At 46.2% G+C, this 17,415-nt stretch overlaps 1 protein-coding gene and 1 long non-coding RNA gene across 3 annotated transcripts in view; both read right to left on the reverse strand.

Moving 5' to 3' along the window:
* Window positions 1–6,060: 6,060 nt before the first annotated feature.
* On the reverse strand, window positions 6,061–7,336 carry LOC125941426 (uncharacterized). The gene is made up of 2 exons (XR_007464266.1): window positions 7,085–7,336; window positions 6,061–6,504 (listed from the first exon to the last, which is right to left on the reverse strand). It is a non-coding gene; the product is annotated as an uncharacterized LOC125941426 (long non-coding RNA).
* A 2,096-nt stretch (window positions 7,337–9,432) lies between these two features.
* LOC119433384 (dual specificity testis-specific protein kinase 1-like) overlaps window positions 9,433–17,415 on the reverse strand; it is a 113,715-nt gene continuing 105,732 nt past the window's right edge. For both annotated transcript variants that reach the window (XM_037700559.2, XM_049658607.1), the window contains exon 5: window positions 9,433–12,937. In XM_037700559.2, the coding sequence (XP_037556487.1) occupies window positions 12,840–12,937 (98 nt within the window). In that variant the 3' untranslated portion in view covers window positions 9,433–12,839. The remainder of the gene's footprint in view (window positions 12,938–17,415) is intronic.

Below are 17,415 nucleotides of genomic sequence, written 5' to 3' on the forward strand. Positions count from 1 at the left end.
ACCCAAAATTTTGACAGCATCATTCAACACTTTATGTGAGCTGCATGAGTCTGAACAAAATGAGCTTTTGAAGATTGCTCAGACATTGTCATTGGAGGCAATCCTTCTAACATGGAGAGGCAAAATGTAAAGTTGGCACTATTCAATTCATCAACTGTGGCAGTACTTCATAATAGCAACCTTCAGCATGCTAATAGCACGGCTCAGTACCTCAACACGCTGCTAACAGTTAGTTACGGAAGTAACTTAGTTACGGAAGTGTTTTATCATCTCCAATAACAACTAACCAGGGCGTTCCACAAGGATCAATTCTGGGTCCTCTATTATTCCTTATCTACATCAATGACTTACCATCATCACTTAATTCTTCTGGCTGCATCCTCTATGCTGATGATACAACCATATTCAATAGTGATAAAGACATTAACAGTCTAAGAAAGTTAAACGCCGATGTCACGAATCTTGTTTCTTGGTGTAAGGATAACTTGCTAAATGTAAGCCCTGTTAAAACAAAGTTCATGTTATTTCACCCGTCCCAAAAAACGCTTACAATAACCCCTGAACTATACATCAACAACTGCGTCATTCCTCCCTCTAATTGTATTACTTTTCTAGGTGTTACATTAGACTCTCAACTTAAATACAACATTAACATAAATTTTCTTATTAAGAAGATTGCTTTTGGCATCCGCGTGCTCATTCGAACAAGACATTTTTTTCAGCAACATATTCTAAAATCGCTTTACTATGCTTTCATTAACAGTCACCTTACTTACTGTATTTCATCATGGGGCAACACATACCCCACACACCTGACATCCCTCAATCACCTTCAGAACCGGGCAGTCCGAATAATTGCCCATAGTTCATTCACCGCATCAGCGCCACCCATTTTTCGCACTCTTGAAATTCTACCATTAACCTGCACATTTCAACTCAAACTAGGTCTTTTATTGTTTAGAAGTAGAAACTGTGACATTCCTACTGAGCTACTTCCCCCAACGCTACTTTACAATACACACCCGCCGTGGTTGCTCAGTGGCTATGGTGTTGGGCTGCTGAGCACGAGGTCGCGGGATCGAATCCCAGCCACGGCGGCCGCATTTCGATGGGGGCGAAATGCGAAAACACCCGTGTACTTAGATTTAGGCGCACGTTAAAGAACCCCAGGTGGTCCAAATTTCCGGAGTCCCCCACTACGGCGTGCCTCATAATCATATCGTGGTTTTGGCACGTAAAACCTCATAATTAAATTAATTAATTACTTTACAATACAAATAACACACGGTTTTCTGAAAATAATAACCTCTTGCTTCCAAAAGTAAACACTAACTACGGTAAAATGACAGCCTTCTTTTCTGCAATTTCGTTTTGGAATTCTCTGCCGTCAAATATTAAATCAAGCCCTTCGCTACACTGTTTCCGTCGGCTTCTAAAACAGTTTTTACTAACAACATACGTTAACTAATACATATATGTGTATGTGTGTGAGTATGTATATATATGTATATATATATGTGTGTGTGTATATATGCACATACATTATGGTTTATCAACTTTTTATTGTTTTTCTCGGTTTGTGTTCCTTTATCTGGCAATTGGCTGTATATACTGGAATATTATTGACAATTGGCTGCATATACATTAAGTTTGTTGCTGTGTTGGATTGCGGACGGTTGATGTTATGTAATCATTATATTCCTATTCAATTATTCCTATGTTTGAAATTACATATGTATTTCAAAGTAGAATTGTTGTTGCTCTTTTCTGTGTAATCTTCAACTACCGGATGATTGATTAATTACTTCTATTTTGTTTATTTGCATTTTTCCATAATCGCAAGCCTTAGGTGATGTGATGTTTTTTTTTTTTATTCATTTACTTTGGTTATATTGATTTGTATTTTCCCACTATTTTATTTTTAGTTGCTAATCGTATGCTCTACATTTTTATGCATGTACTAACAGGAGGTCCCCCTGACAGTTTTTACTTTGGGACCTCCTTCTGTATTACTATTACTTTGTAACTGTATTAATGTATAATAATAAAATGATTGATTGAACATGGTGGAATATTGCTAACGTTAAGACTCCACGAAAGGGCCAGCGGCTTTCAGACGACCTACAAAGGCCTATGACCGCAACATCTTGTTTCCAGTTACAGTTTTTGGAGAAAATGATGCAGTGGCTAGACTACTGGAAAAGCTTGAAGCACGATGCAGGACATTTGACAAGGGAAACGCGATCAGCTTTATGTCGCACAACTCATGCGCTCCACGAGATCACTATCTACTGCCTTAAAGAACTAGGTATGCAGTATGTTTTGCTGGGCAAGTTTCAAACAGATTCTCTCGAGGATCGCTTTGGTCAGTACCGTCAGTTGTCTGGTGCAAACTATCATGTGTCAATTAGACAGATTTACGAGTCCGAGACAAAGCTGCGGTTACAGAAAGTGCTTGAGTTGCCAGACATTGACATGCTGTGCGATGTTCCTATCATTAGTGCCAGCTCGCTGCTAAGCCAGTTTGATGTCACAGTTAGCGACGGCGACATTGAGAAGAAAGTGGCACAGCTTCCAGATGTGCCATATGTTGCTTGCTACAGCGCTCATGCAGCTCTAAAGAAACTGTTATGCCAATCATGCAAAGAAAATCTGGTAATCGATGATGCAGAGATAGATATTACAAGAAATGTCCTTATTACGAGCATGATCAGGGGTGGGCTGAAGTTCCCGCGTGAACTTCTTATAAATGCTGTACTTATCACAGAAATAGTGCTTGACAAGCTTAGGAGTCCACGCTTCGCCACTCAGTTTTTTGCCATTCCTAAGCAGAAAGAAGTATTAGTGGCTCTTGTGTATGGTATCCTCAATGATACTGATGACCTGGATGTTTGTGTTAATGGGCATTCTCCTCAACAAGTCGTGCATTACATTTTGAGTGCAGCAGCAAACACCCTTCTAAACAACTTATGCAAAACAGCAAATGACAAGTTGTCTGCCATAAAGGCAAAGTGAAAACTTGAAACTGTTAAAAGTTCAGGTGTCTTTTATGCAGTTTTGTTTCCACAGTATAGTTTGTAAATAAAATGCTTTTTCTCTCATCAATGTCACCCAGCATCCTACGGTTCTCCAGAAGGCTTCTAATCTCTATCTTTCTGTTCTGCTTCACGAAAATCGTGCACGTCTGTTTCCTGCATGCTTGAAGTAATAATTTGTACCAAAGCAGTAAGTGCATTCATAGAAATGTTATTGTACCAAATTTTCCCCGACACTGAGTTGCATGTGCACCTTTACTAATAATGCGTTGCTCTACACAGAACAGACTGTCAAGCTGTATATAATAAACAATGTTATATTGCTGCTGGGCAGAAATGAGTGTCATTTTATGAGTATTCGTGTTTCTTCCACTTTCAACTGCTGGCATTTAATTTCATGTAATGTTAAATGTTGCCATTTTTCTAACAATCCTGTTAGAGCTTTTGAAGCTTTAGAAAAGAACATCTGGAAGTATTAAATATATAGGAATCACGGCAGGGTTGAAAAGTTATTACCTCATACCTACGTGATATGGAGGGGATACCCAACACTGATGATAAACGTTTAGATCAATTCCATCCAATCATTTAGATAACGGTTTCTTACATGTATACGCAAAGCGCCTTCTTAAGGCACGAGGTTACAAACTGACGATTTTTCCTTACCGAACTGCCTACATAACTGTACACGCAGCACTTTAGTTAGTTTATACGTGTAACACGAGCGAGCAAATTTAATTTTATTTCGCGACAACACGCCACTTATATGGAGTGAACGGGCAAGGTGAAGCCAACTTCCAGTATGATCTGACCTGCGTGACGTCACGCCGTCGTGTGGGGGCCTTCAGTCTTCTAGGTGGCGTTGCGTTATGCTCGGAAGAGAGAAAGAGAAAATGAGAGCGAGCGAAAGAAAGAAATTATAACTGCACCAACGAAACACCGCGCAGAGCTGTTGCCGACGCCGTCCGCGTTTCCCCGCATTCGCGCTGAACGCGCGTGGTGTCCGTGATACGGTGCCTCGATATCCTCCTCCACTGCTGCTCCGTATAGGCTGGCGACAACCGCGTCCTCTGCTATGGCGTCCGCCATGTCAGTGCCCACTTCTCGGCAGTGCACGGTTGGCGCGCAGTAGTAAAAAGCTTTTCGAGGGAAATAAAAGCATTTTGCGCATGAAATACCACAAATAAAATTCATTTCAAGCGTTACCAGTTATAAGGGGGTTCCATTGCTGGTCATTTTACTATTTTATATAATTGTAAAACATGTTGGTACGTCTTTCGATCTTTTCTCTTTCTTTTTTCATACAAAAGTGTTTTTTGACACTGCATGATCCTTTTACTGCCTTTTCCAGTGGTGCCGGGACATTTTTGGTCTTGTATTGTTACACACTATAAGTAAACAGCCTACCTGTACCTGTTGATGCTGTGGTCACTCGTTGGCAGTGGTAAATTCTACTGAAAAGGAAAATTGGATGTCCTCCTGAAGGGGTAGGGGGGACACGTATATGGAGTGAACTGTCACGTGGCATCTCTGGAATTTCCAGGAGACATGTCAGAAAGCATTTGTGCTTTTTGACAAGTGTCAAGCTCAAGTGACAGCCGCGACTTGGCAAGTTACACAGCCCATGCATCGTCTTTTCTGCGTCTTAATTCACGGCAAAGTATGGGAAATTAAGCCTTTGTCCTCGCTCTTTTTCGCTGCGAGACCAGTTAAAGAGATACTTTTCTGCTTGCAAAATAGTCATGCAGGGCAGCCAACCTAAGAATTTGTGTTGGTCGATCCTGATGGGATGTGCAATCTCTCATAACGAGCATGCATGCTGGAATAAGCTAGTCTTCCCTCTGAATTGGAACACCTGTGGCACAGCATCTGGCCTCAGCTTTTTCAACCGATCTGCCCTGTTCAGCAGCTCAAAACTGCTCTTCCAAAGTGAGTCTGTCAAACTTTAGCGGCTAAAAAATGTAGGATAAAACAAAACAGAAAAATAGCGAGGTACTACATCATCGTTTAACTCAGATGTGTCAGCTTATTTGCTGTACAGATGAAAAGGGGATGTTATGTTTATCGTAAATAAGTCTTGGGGTACACTAAAAGGTGCGCCTCAAACTAGTGAGCTCACATTTTACGCAGGGACATAATTTAGTTACAAGTGGAACACAAACTAGGCTGCCCACGCAGTATAGTTCAACTCTAACTAGAATGGGCTGTTAAGATGTATCATATTGATTTTATTTATTACGTACAGCAGGCACTGAACGGGCCCAAGCGGGATAAGCAAAAAAAAAAAGAAAAAATTGGTGGCAGTTAAGTCAACAATGAATGTCGCCACCAGGGAGCGTACGCCAGCTAAAGTACCGCCATCTGCTCTTTCCTCCGTCATCTCCTCTCCTGAAGCGCGTGCTTTTTTTCTTTATCTTTTGCTTGCAAAAGCATGTCGCCACCATGGAGCGTAGCCAGCTAAAGTACCGCCATCTGCTCTTTCCTCCGTCATCTCCTCTCCTGAAGCGCGTGCTTTTTTTCTTTATCTTTTGCTTGCAAAAGCAAGTCGACGGTGGCCGCCCTAGAAAGTCCACGTTGAAACTTTCAGGCCGGGCGCGCGCCGCCGCCGGCAACTGCGTATGCGCAGAGGACTTTCAACATGGCTCCGAGTCAGAAAAAAAAAAAAATATATATATATATAAAGAAGTCAAAGCGCACGATATCATCATCCAATCGGAGATACAGGCGAGAGCGAAGCGGCGTTGATCATCAAAGGATGGCTGTACTCCCAGTGTTGCCAGCATGGGATGGGATGCCTGACAAATTTAGAGCCTGTCCACCAAAGTGACCGCACCGCGGTGGCTGCTCTGTGACACCACTGAGATAAGTCGCCGCGATGCGATCACTTTGACAACAGCATTACGCTCCTGCGGTCAGCCCCTGCATGCTGCGCGAGCATGGCATAATGGTTTCCAGGCGTCGTGTGTGCACGCTGGGTTGAAAACAATAATACACCTTTGATCGTTGAAGTTCCGGTGTGAATTTGTTATGTTGCTTCTTAACGACTCATTACGTTTGTACAAAATAGTCTCAAGGTCCCTTTAAGGAGATATGAGCCATTCATTGTGTTACGTAACGGAGATATAATTTTGAAGCAATTTAATTTCGAAGGATCACAAGCGGCAATGGCGGGCGAATGCTGCCAACCATGCCACCGAGCAACCTCGGGACATCGAATGCAAGCGATAACGGCAAACTGTAGACATACCGTCAGTGACATCGTTCTCTCCGTCACAGCCGAACGTGTGTAACCTCATTAAGAAACACAAAGGCGTAACCAATAATTGAGAAATACTTTAATGAACCGTCGGGATTAACCCAGTGATGAACACCGGGGCCGCACGTTTCAGCCTCGCTGGTTAACCATCTGTACCGAGTGCTTAAGCGGCGATTTTTTTTAATGTCTACGCCCTGGCGTAGCACCCCCCTCCTCCTCCCCCCTCCCCCTGGCTACGGGCCTGGTCTACGCTATGTTAACGTTCTGTGCTCTTTACTACTACTATAATGTTTTCAATGCGAAGCATTTTTTGCTGGTGGCTTTGTCCGTCCCTCCCGCGGCATCCCACACCCCCACAGTGCATGCGCGTCCCCTCCCCCTCTCCTACGCTCCCCTTTCTCTGCTCTAGGAATCCTCTACGGAGCGGCGCCCACGTGCCACACCCCCGCAGCGCATGCGCGTCCCCTCCCCGTCTCTCTCCTACGCTCCCTCCTTTCTCTCCTCTTGGAATCCGGAGCAGCGCACACGACAGGCGGTGCGACAGCTGCATACTCCGCTGGGGGCGCCACGGTAGTTCCGCAGTATAAAAATGACTGAGTGCGCGCACCTCATTTTCTCTCCTGTGCAGCGCCGTGACGAGCGCTCGGGCCGCTGCCGCGAAACCATCTCCCGCTGCTTCGCATCCACACATGGTTCCCTTTAGTGGGAGATGGAGTAATTTTTTTTCATGTCGATTTAGCTTTTTTTTTACACGCAACATGCTGCCTTCTACTGCAGTTTTTTTTATTAGTACCTGCGAAAATGTCTCAATTATAATGAGTTCATTTTCTATGGGAAGTGTATATATATGCAATAAAGATTACATTTCGAAAAGTTTAACTGCTTCGAACTATTGTCTAATTTTATACTCTACATTGTTCAGCATGGAAATGCTATTACACACGATGAGAAATCCAAAAACACGAAGAATGTTTTAAAACTTTGTTTTTCTGTCTGAACATTTCAGAACTACCGCCACCTCCAAAAAACTCCCCGATATGCACTGCACAGCGAGTAAGTAAAAACTTTATTGAAAATAAATAAAAGAAGGCACGCTGGTTGGGGCCCCTATTCCAGGGCTCCACTGGCACGAGCGGCTCGCTGGGCTTGGTCCAGAATAGCCAATTGGCTCTCCTGGCACTCATCCACAAGCCATGCCTCCCACTGCCTATTCCTCATGAGTGGATGCTTCAGTATTATTGGGCTGTCTATCTGCGGAGGCCTCTTGGGGAAACTCCCATGTGATAACTGCACCATGTCTCATCACTTTTTCTATTGCTAATTTCTGTTCTAGAACCTTCAGTGCTTTGTTCCTTTGCTTCTTTACCTGTTCCTTGTCCTGAAAGAATCCAAGTTTTTGCTTCAGGCTTGGAATTGAATCACACAGAGCGAGATCCGTTGTCCCATTTTACGTTGGGAACCGCCACACAGTGCTGTATAGGTAGATGGTGGTGGTGGTTACATATTTATTGAAAATCATGGCGGGGTCTCAGGGTGGTTCCTGTTGGGGGCGACTCCCTCGGCCCAAGTGACGATTTTCAGTTGTTCCCCAAGCAGTCCTACGTAAGGCCTCCCAGGTAAGTTAGGAGAATTCTGGCAAGAGCGTTTTTGGGGGAGGAGAACCCCTACATCCCCAGAGGTTGTGATCTTGTGTTGCCAATTCGTTCATGTTACAATTTTAACATATGGGGTTAAATTCCCCATTGATGATAATCGCCACTCTGTGTGGACTGAGAAAATAGTATGTCTGAAGCTGGCGCAGGACGGTGGCCTGCGCCAGGTCGCGCGTAAGGTCCCGATGAAGCACAGGGTAAGTGCGCCTGGCTCATTTTTTTACACAAGTTTGTGTAGATGTGCGTGCTCCCGTCATCGCAGCACTGTTTACAGATATGCATTGTGGGGATGCACGACTCTCACGCGTCCCCCGATGTTGTTTTCCCTGCATAGCTCGCGTCTCCCGTAATCCGGCTTCTCTGCGTGGCTAAGCGCTGGCGGTGGTCGTAGTGGTTTCGGCGCATTGCGAGAGATGACGCGAGTGTCGCGATGCTAACGCCACCCAACGGCGAGGTGACTTGGAAGAAAAAGGTTGAAGGGGCTTTTCTCTTTGGCTTGGGATCAACGACCAACACGCACGAACACTTCGCGCATGCGCCGACCCGCTTCGCGGGACCGTCTCACGAGGCTAAGAGCAGGACACCGGTATGGACGAACTCGGATCATTTGAACACGCCACCGTTCACGTGACCGTACACGTGAACGACTAGGCGATGGTGTCACAGCATGGGGCGAACATATTCGCTCGCTATCGGGTCGCGGTGAGTCGGACTTCCTTGATTTGTCACGCGCCCATGTGAATGTTCTATTGGTTGTAATTCGGCTAGCGTGCATCAGTGTATGAAAGGTGCAATAAATGCCCTTTTGATTGTTTCCACTACCTTTGTCCCAAAAGTACATGCGAGACCCCACAGCATATAAAGAGGAAAATAACAGAAGCACAGAAAGGTCTTGAGCCTGCAGTCGGGAAAAAAGCAGGAAGGCGCAGAACAAACCAAACTGATGTCAATTCTCTCCACAACTTTTTTCAATCCGTGTGAAATACCATGTACAGCCTCCCGCATTTTTAACTATATCGCGCGTTTATTTAGCGCCTTTAAGCCGCGATAATCAGCGAGACCGGCAGAAGTACTCTCAAGTGCACTAAGCACTCTCCTGTGCAAGAGTCGTCCGAATTTCATTTTGTAGTAGTTTAGAGCAGGCCAATCTGAATTTTGGTGGAATAATGAAATATGGCAGCGCGCTTCGAAATAACGATGGAACAGAATAAACCAACACAAATCGCGTAGTAGAAGCACGCTTTGTACATATAGCATACTAGAATATGGAAGAGTGGGTCGAGCGGCGACACGGCGTACGTTTTCCTGTAAAGCCGAAAACATCGGTGGAACTACAATCGAACTATATATTCCCACGCCGACGCTCATGATGATAGCGCAAAATATTCTCAAACGATACGGTCCAATTGACGTGCTAACATAATTTCGGGGTTACCGTATGTCACCGCAGACCCTGAGAGCAGCAATAAACCCTGGGCTGGTATAAAGCAAAACTATTCCAATCTGTCTTTATTGCGATATCAATTATATGACACTCCAGGCGCATTTCTGCCGTCGTCGCACGCCATATGTGCGAGTGAAAGTCGAAGATTGCGGTTCTGTTTCGCGCGTGCAAGGAAGAAAAGTGGGGAGGAAGTGGGTCATCTTCGGTCGCGCGCAAGGCACCGTGGGGGGAGGGGAGCGTTCTCCGGCGGCTGCTGCATATGGCGCGGCCCCCATCTTGGAAGCGATCTGTGATGGGGACAGAGCTCACAGCTTCGTGCTGTAAAGCGAAAACCAATTCACGCTTCTAAGATAGCTTCGTGCATGCTGCGTTTTCGCCATTTAGTTCGTGTTGAAGCGAGAGGCAGCACGCTGCTCGCTGCAGCGCTTCCTCACTCCAGCGTTTAGACAGCCAGTTTCCGTGGTCATCGAGTGAGACATGTTCATGTTTGCTTGACACCATGCTTGTTAATTTAGTTAGTATGTGAATGTTTACAAGTTTATACGGCCGATAAAACTATAATACTTACATCGTATAGCTGTCTACTAATTTGCTATCGCTATTGATGCTTCGCCTGGGCGTTCCAACAGCAGTGACAACAGCCGAGATTGGCCGCGCGAGTGGGCAGATTGGTACGGTATAGCAGTATCTCTTGTTCTTGAACCCAACAAATGTGACCATGAGGATGAAAGGTTAGTCAAATCTTAAAACCTCATGGAATTTTCTTGTGGTGCTTCGTGGGTGAAACGAAGATGTCGAGAGCAAACCTGAAGCACTGATGAAACACCTCAAATGATGTCAGTGAGACAATCACTTCGCCCAACATTTAAAAGAACAAGGAAATCATCTACGTACCCAAAAACACAAGCAACACGGTAATAGTCTATGTCTGCCTCTTTTGTCTTGCCTATGTCTGCCTCTCGATTTTTCCCTTCTTCAAGTTTGCTGGCATTCTTGGAGAATGCCAGCAAACTTGAAAAAGGGAAATATCGAGAGGCAGACATAGACAAAGCGACAGGAAGGTGGCTGGACTAACAACTGAACTTTATTCCTGAAAACAACGTCCCCCAAGTCCGTATTGAACATGTGCAAGGCACAACATACACAGTTATCACCTATACATGGCAACACTGATCAAGACTAATGATGCATGCGCCTGTGCAATCTATCACCGCCAACCCTATTGGATAAGCATATTGGACAGCGCATGTGTGTCATTAGAAGCGTACGCACGCTTTTAATAGGCACAATGATGCGTGCTTGAAGACTGCGCAGATTCTTCCATAAAAAGCACTGAAGGATGGCGTGAAAGTAGGCGACGCACAGCACACAACTTGCACTATAGGATTTGAGCCAGTGGATGACGCCAGACTAAAACATCGAAGCGTTGCCCCCTTTGCCGCTGTCCTCCCAGCCAAACTTTCCAAGTGCTGATACTGCAGGGTTGTGCGAAAGTGCTTTGAAAAGCATAAGAGAGGTAGCATGTTCACTGTGATGTTACATTTCTTATTTAGCACGACAGCGGATGTACACGCAAATTTGGAGCTGAACGACGACAAAGTGCTTTTGCGGTGCTGATGATACATCTGACGACATCGCGCACTGTGTGCAGACTGCATCACAAGTGCTCATTTGACACCATCCTTTGCTTTCTTGGCATTCATGATGACAACACTGCGATGCCGACTGCGAACAACACATTCCGCCGCTCCTGGCTCGAAACCAGAAACACGCGAAAATGGCCGATTTCTGGAAATAAACTACTGGCAGTATTTTTTAGTCTTTTACTAAATTTTTGTGACAACAAAATTTCCACTGCAATAGAAATTTTTCTCGCACTTTGTGAAGTTTGTTGCAGTGGGATTAGACTACAGAAACTTGATGTGCATGAAACCAGCACTGTGTTCAGGCCAGCATGTGCGTTGGACCATGCATGTTGCAAACCAGGGACCTGCCAGAACTGGTGGTACATCGGAAATTTATGCCAAAAATCTGTTGCTGGACATAGAAGCTTTAGTTTGAAATATGCACACACAAAACAGACGGCGACGAAAGGTGTGAATTCATGTTAACAAGAAAGTAGGAAAGGCATAGGCACGGTAGATAAGTTACCACTTGTGGTCAAAGTCCTTGTAAGAAAGATAACTTATTTACAGCTGCCAAGAGCTCACCCACACTTTGCCATCCAGGTTGCTCGGGTAGTCCAACTTTTGGGCATCAGTGAAGGCTATGTCCACTAACATATTTACAAGGAATCCTCACATGCACAAGATATGCAGAAACTGCAGATGGTGAGCAGGCCCAGTGTAGCGATACCCTTAGATTGTCTGGTAAAATCCCAAGGCCCGTAATTACCAAGGTTGCAATTAACCTAGTGGGCGGTCACAACAGCTGTCGACAGAGAGCCTTCTCAAGGTTTGAGAGTCACTGAAAGTTCCGCATACTTGACTTGCAGTGCGGAAACACAGAATGGACAGGAGAGCAGACAGACGCAGCACTGACTTTAAATGCTCCATTTAGAAATTCCTACAAAGCTTTGATGTTTCACTCAACATGTGACATGTGCTGGAACAACAGCTATTAGGCAACCTGGACATTCATAGGCAAGGATGGCTGTCTATGCCTGCTTAAAGCTCCCAGTAATCAGACCAACTAGTCTTCATGCCTTAAGAGTTCGCAAAAGATCTGCCGAAGCTCCACCTGAGACTCCAATCACAAATCAACACTTGGTGTCTGTCAGCTGCAGTGCCAAAGCTGCAAGGAATGGTCTGACAGCAAGTCTGTGCATGGTGCAACTACAACAGTCAGCACAAAAGTCATCTGCAAGAACTTTGGCACTTTTGCACCTTTCATGGTGCGCCGTGCCGAATTGGCCTGACCGATGCAGTCCTGCCATCAGAGGGATGGCACAAAGAAAGGGAAACAGCTTGTGTACCAGATGGTGTTTTATACCACATGGCATCGTACAACCCACGACACCGCACGAAGACACAAACAGGTGAGGGAGGCACTGCCAGTCCTAGACGAGCGGAGAAAGAAACAGTGAGGCTGCACTGTACCTGCGAGTCACAAATGGAGAGAAAACAGGAGTGGAAAAGAAAACAGAAAACATTCACCAACAAGTTGGGGGGGGGGGGGGGGGGGGCAGTACTCAAGCAAAGATTGGGCTGTGCACACTCCCTCTTCAAGAAAAAGCAGAATCTGGTGGGGAGGACTGCGCACGCAATTTTTCTTTCTGTGTGCGAGTGTTGCACACTACGCATGTGTCCATATTTTTGTACGCTTCCAGTTCCTTGTTGCCACAGTCACTGATGCAGTCCGTAATAAATAGTCCTGGGCTGGACGGTGTTGGGCGTGCCCCCGCACAGGGCAGCAGAGTGGGTCACCTGTCTCACACTGGTGCCTCATCGTTGTCACTGGTGACTAGAGTCCTCCTCAAGGATCTTGCGGCCATCCTTGAACCGGTGTGCAAACGGGTTGGCCGTGCTACAGCATGCCTGCTCTGGCCCAACTGCAGAGAGGAAAGACGTCATAAACCACCACGGCACCAGAATGTTTCCCAGGTCATCCTTGTACACACACACTTTTGCACTCACAGAAGAAAATGGTTGACTGCAGCGCCCTGCTTTCCATCAAGCTGTTCTAATAAACAATGATTAATGGATGCTGGATATATCTTGCCTGGTCCCGCACAAGATGGCTGAAGCGGCCCATTCACACATAGCAGACAAGCACACAATACACAGTAACAAGCACACAAGCTGGCTAGTTCTGGTCCTAATAAGGAACAATGTCATGATCACGTGGGATGGAATCTCAAGAGAACCCGAAGCTGCCCGAAGGTTGCAAAATAAACGTAAACACGCAACACACTGCTGGAATGGGGGCGGCCAAGTGCAGTCTGCTCATTTGCACATTGCCCATTTGTAAATAGGCAGACGTTTGCCGAAGAGGTGCAGCGTTATCCTCAAATTATCATATTTGGGGATACGATCACTTTCACGAGATTTCGCAACACGGCACAGAATGCATGCTGTGCCCAGATATCTTTGCATATGCCACGTCCTAACCAACACAGTGCCGAGACACAAATCCTTGCCAAGTGATCATACCCCTGAAAGCAATTATATGAGGATAATGCTCCTGCTCGCAGTGATGAGGTCGCCCAGCAGCATTGAGTTCGCATTCTGTCTTCATTCGAAGAAACTGGAAAAGCAGGATTGGCAAAAGGTACTGTATACGTATTGTCACGTTGTACACAACAACAACAGTGGCATAACCAAATTCACGAAACTAACTGTCTTTGGGTGAACCTGCGCCCAGCAAAGCGGCAAGCGCACTTGTCAATCGTCGAAATCTGACCTGCGGGTTGTGGGGTCTCACATGTGCCCTTGGGACAAAGGAACGACAACACAGGAGTGCAAACAATCAAAAGGGCATTTATTGCACCTTTCATACACTAATGCACACTAGCCGAATTACAACCAATAGAACATTCACATGGGCGCGTGACAAATCAAGTAAGTCCGACTCACCGCGACCCGATAGCGAGCGAATACGTTCGCCCCATGCTATGACACCATCGCCTAGTCGTTCACGTGTATGGTCACGCGAACGGTGGCGCGTTCGAACGATCCATGTTCGTCCATACCGGTGCCCCGCTCCGAGCCACGCGAGACGTCTCGCGAAGCGTGGATCGGCGGCGCACGCGCGGGACGTCGCTCACCGATCCCAACCCACTTTTTCTCACAAGTCACCCCGCCGTTCGGTAGCGGTAGCATCGCGACACTCGCGCCATCTCTTGCAAGGCGCCGCAACCACTTAGCCACGCGGTGAAGCCGGACCACAGGAGACGTGTGAGAGTCGCGCATCCCCACAGGGTCAAGTGTATTGACTAGTTATACACGACTTCACGTGACTTCCAGAATTTATGGTAATAATCGCATTGCGCATGTAGTTTGATTGCACAAGGTTGAGCTACAGCAGAGACATAAAATAAAATTGGAGACACGAGAATGTTCAGATATATGCAGGTGCGGCTTGCATAGAGCGATAACATTAACATTTGTTACCCTGTGAAATGCGGTTACCTGAAAAAGATAAGCACATGTCAGTATAAACATTCGTTTGAGAATGTTTTCAACTTGAGATTAGTTTCGTTTTTAGTTTTTTTTAGTTTCGTGACTTCTGTTGTGCCACAGTGGTGGTTCACTGTGACTACAACGTGACAATACGTATAAAGTACCTTGTCCCAATCCTGCTTTTCCGGTCTTGTTGAATCTGAATTTGGCTGATGGCGCCTCACACCTGGACCCTGTGCTGGTGCATGCTGTCTGTGACTAACTGAGAAGCGTCACATGAAAAACAATACTGATCATGGAAGCAATACATGATACGATAATTTGATAATACATTCACTCAACACTGATAATTCAGACATGCTTCGTTATATTCGGACAGCACCGCAGCACCACTACTAGCCAACGTTAATAGAACCAACTCAATTTCACAGCTCCGCTGAAAACTCTGTGGCGGTTGCGAGATCTAACGGTGCTGCGATCGAGTCGCCATACCGGCAGCACTTCCAGTACTAGAATACGGCCGAGTGGGACGAGCGCATGCTTTGCAGTGAGGCGCCCGACGTGAAAAAATACTGTGGCGGCGCTGCGATCGAAGTGGCCGCATCAAGGTCGCGCCATTGGAAACTGCTGGCAATACTGCTCGGCAGGGTCATTCGTACTACTTTGTGCGCTGGTATTTGCGTTCAGACTGCTTAACTGGTGTTCCTAATTGCTTATGACATGTATTTATGCTTTAGGAATAAATTCCTTTAATTCTCCTTATTTTTTAAATGCTGCTCGGTGGTATTTTTTGGTCTCGGACCGGGTTCGGGCCGGGCCTAAGGTAAAGGGGCCCCCGGGCGGGTAACGTAGATTTCCGGGCTCGGGCGGGCAGCCCAACGTAAAAACAAGCCCGGGCCGGGCCCGGGCTTTAAAAAATAGGCCGTGCAGTGCTCTAGCGCCGATCACCGTGACATGGGTCTTCGTGACACTTTCTCTGTGTACACGCCACGTTCAAAATAGCAACCGAAACTTTATAGAGAAAAAAAAAAAACTAACTAACTGAATAAACAGGTGTGGTGTCAGTGTGCACAAGCGAACATGAATAGATCACACTTGATGACCGCAGACAACCACTGTCAAAACACTGGCGCGAACGAGCACGGCCGCCGCAGCGAGCGAAGGTTCGTGCGGTCTATCGCTTCAACGGAAACTGAGCAGCGCATACAAAGGTGAGAGTCATCTGGAGATCGCTTTCACGATACGGTGCACACGGCAACCCGCACCGGTGCTAAATACGCCGCTCTTAGTAGAGTAGAAGTCGCCCCTCCCTCCCTCCCTCCCTCCCACGCTGCCTTCCCGCTTTCCTCCTTTCGCGTGGTAGATTGCGTCGCCAGTTCCCCTTGCACCCGGTTGCAAGATACACATTTGGTGCCACAGCACAGCGTCGCCCCCTCCCTCCCTCCCTCCCTCCCTCCCATACCCCCACGGCTTTTGGCGCGATGGAGGAAGTCGCGTTTGCGCTCCGCCGTGCATTCGCTCGCCGTGAAAGCACGCGTCCCCCACATTTTCACTCGCACATACGGCGCGCAGCGACGATTTTATTGCCCTTGGACTTTATACAGAAGCTCGCGACGGTGACGCCGGCGGCAGAAATCCTCTTGAAGTGTCAATATAATTGATATCGCAATAAAAAACATCCCACAATAAATGATTATGACGATAGTGCTGACCGCATATACTAGAAAGAAAAAAGAAAAAGTGAAGTACTCTGGAGCGTTTTGTCAGCCAAGGAAGAGCGGGCATGGCCTCCGAGACTGGAAGATGTCGTGAGCTCTTTATTGATAGCGCGCCTCCCAATCTTGGAGGCTACATAGCGAGCCATTGGAATCCAAGCCAATGAAAAATGCAACATGGCATTTTCCAAGATTAGGTAGCGTGGCTCGGAACCAGCGATTTAGCCCGGAAAATCGAACTTTGGGGTCTCAATTCGTCTGAAAAATTGAGTGCGAAAATGCATGAACTCAATGGGAACCCTGACGGTGCATTTTTGAACTCCGGAATATCCAGCAAGTCCAAATTTTTGGAGTCAAGCACCCGCACGCCCACTTTAGCGGGAGTTATCGATTCTGTGAACATTGCCTGCAACTTTGTTGAGTGCAGTGCGGGTGACTGCTACATGTTGTGAGGCAGCTGGAAAGCATGGCAGTTGGGGCGGCGAACTACCGTGCCAAGTAATCCCGCATCAGTGATTACTTCGAGTAAACTTTCTCGGACATGGAAAATAAAGGCGATTTCTTCTTGCGACAAGTTCTTGCTTGTTTTCTTTTTTTTAATTCAATTTTGGTTAATTAGAAAATCCGCTTCATTCGAAGAATTTTCATCGTCCGGCAACCTTCGAATTATCGAGGTTTTATTCCGTAGTGTTTAGACGCAACCAAGGACGGAAAAAAGTCAGGACAGGAAAGAGCGTCACTTGCAACTAATTTATTGAAAGCAGACAAGAGTCAAATTTATAGGAGAAGATGGCCTTGTGCGCAGGTACATTTGCGCACATAAGCACATAACTCAAAGTTTGCATCGTTACCCAATCATATGGTGCAGAAACTGGCGTTCAGTGGTGCGTAAAGCCACAGACGTATCGCTGACACAGATGTCACGTTTCATAGCGATAAAATAAGCCTCCATTAACTCCCGTGCCAGGGAATCTTTGCTTTCGCCGAGAATGCGGATATTGAAAAAGTCTGCCTCACATGTGCAGGAATTACAGTGCATAGGTAAATGTGCACTAATCTTATTCTTGATAGACAGCTCGTGTTCCCTTGCTCTATCATTGATGCAACGGCCTGTCTGATCGATATAAACCCTGCCGCAATCAAGTGGAATTTCGTACACCACACCGACCGCGCAAGTCACATACGGCCTTGTA

The sequence above is a fragment of the Dermacentor silvarum genome, chromosome 11 (genome assembly GCF_013339745.2).
Source record: "Dermacentor silvarum isolate Dsil-2018 chromosome 11, BIME_Dsil_1.4, whole genome shotgun sequence".
NCBI lineage: Eukaryota > Metazoa > Arthropoda > Arachnida > Ixodida > Ixodidae > Dermacentor > Dermacentor silvarum.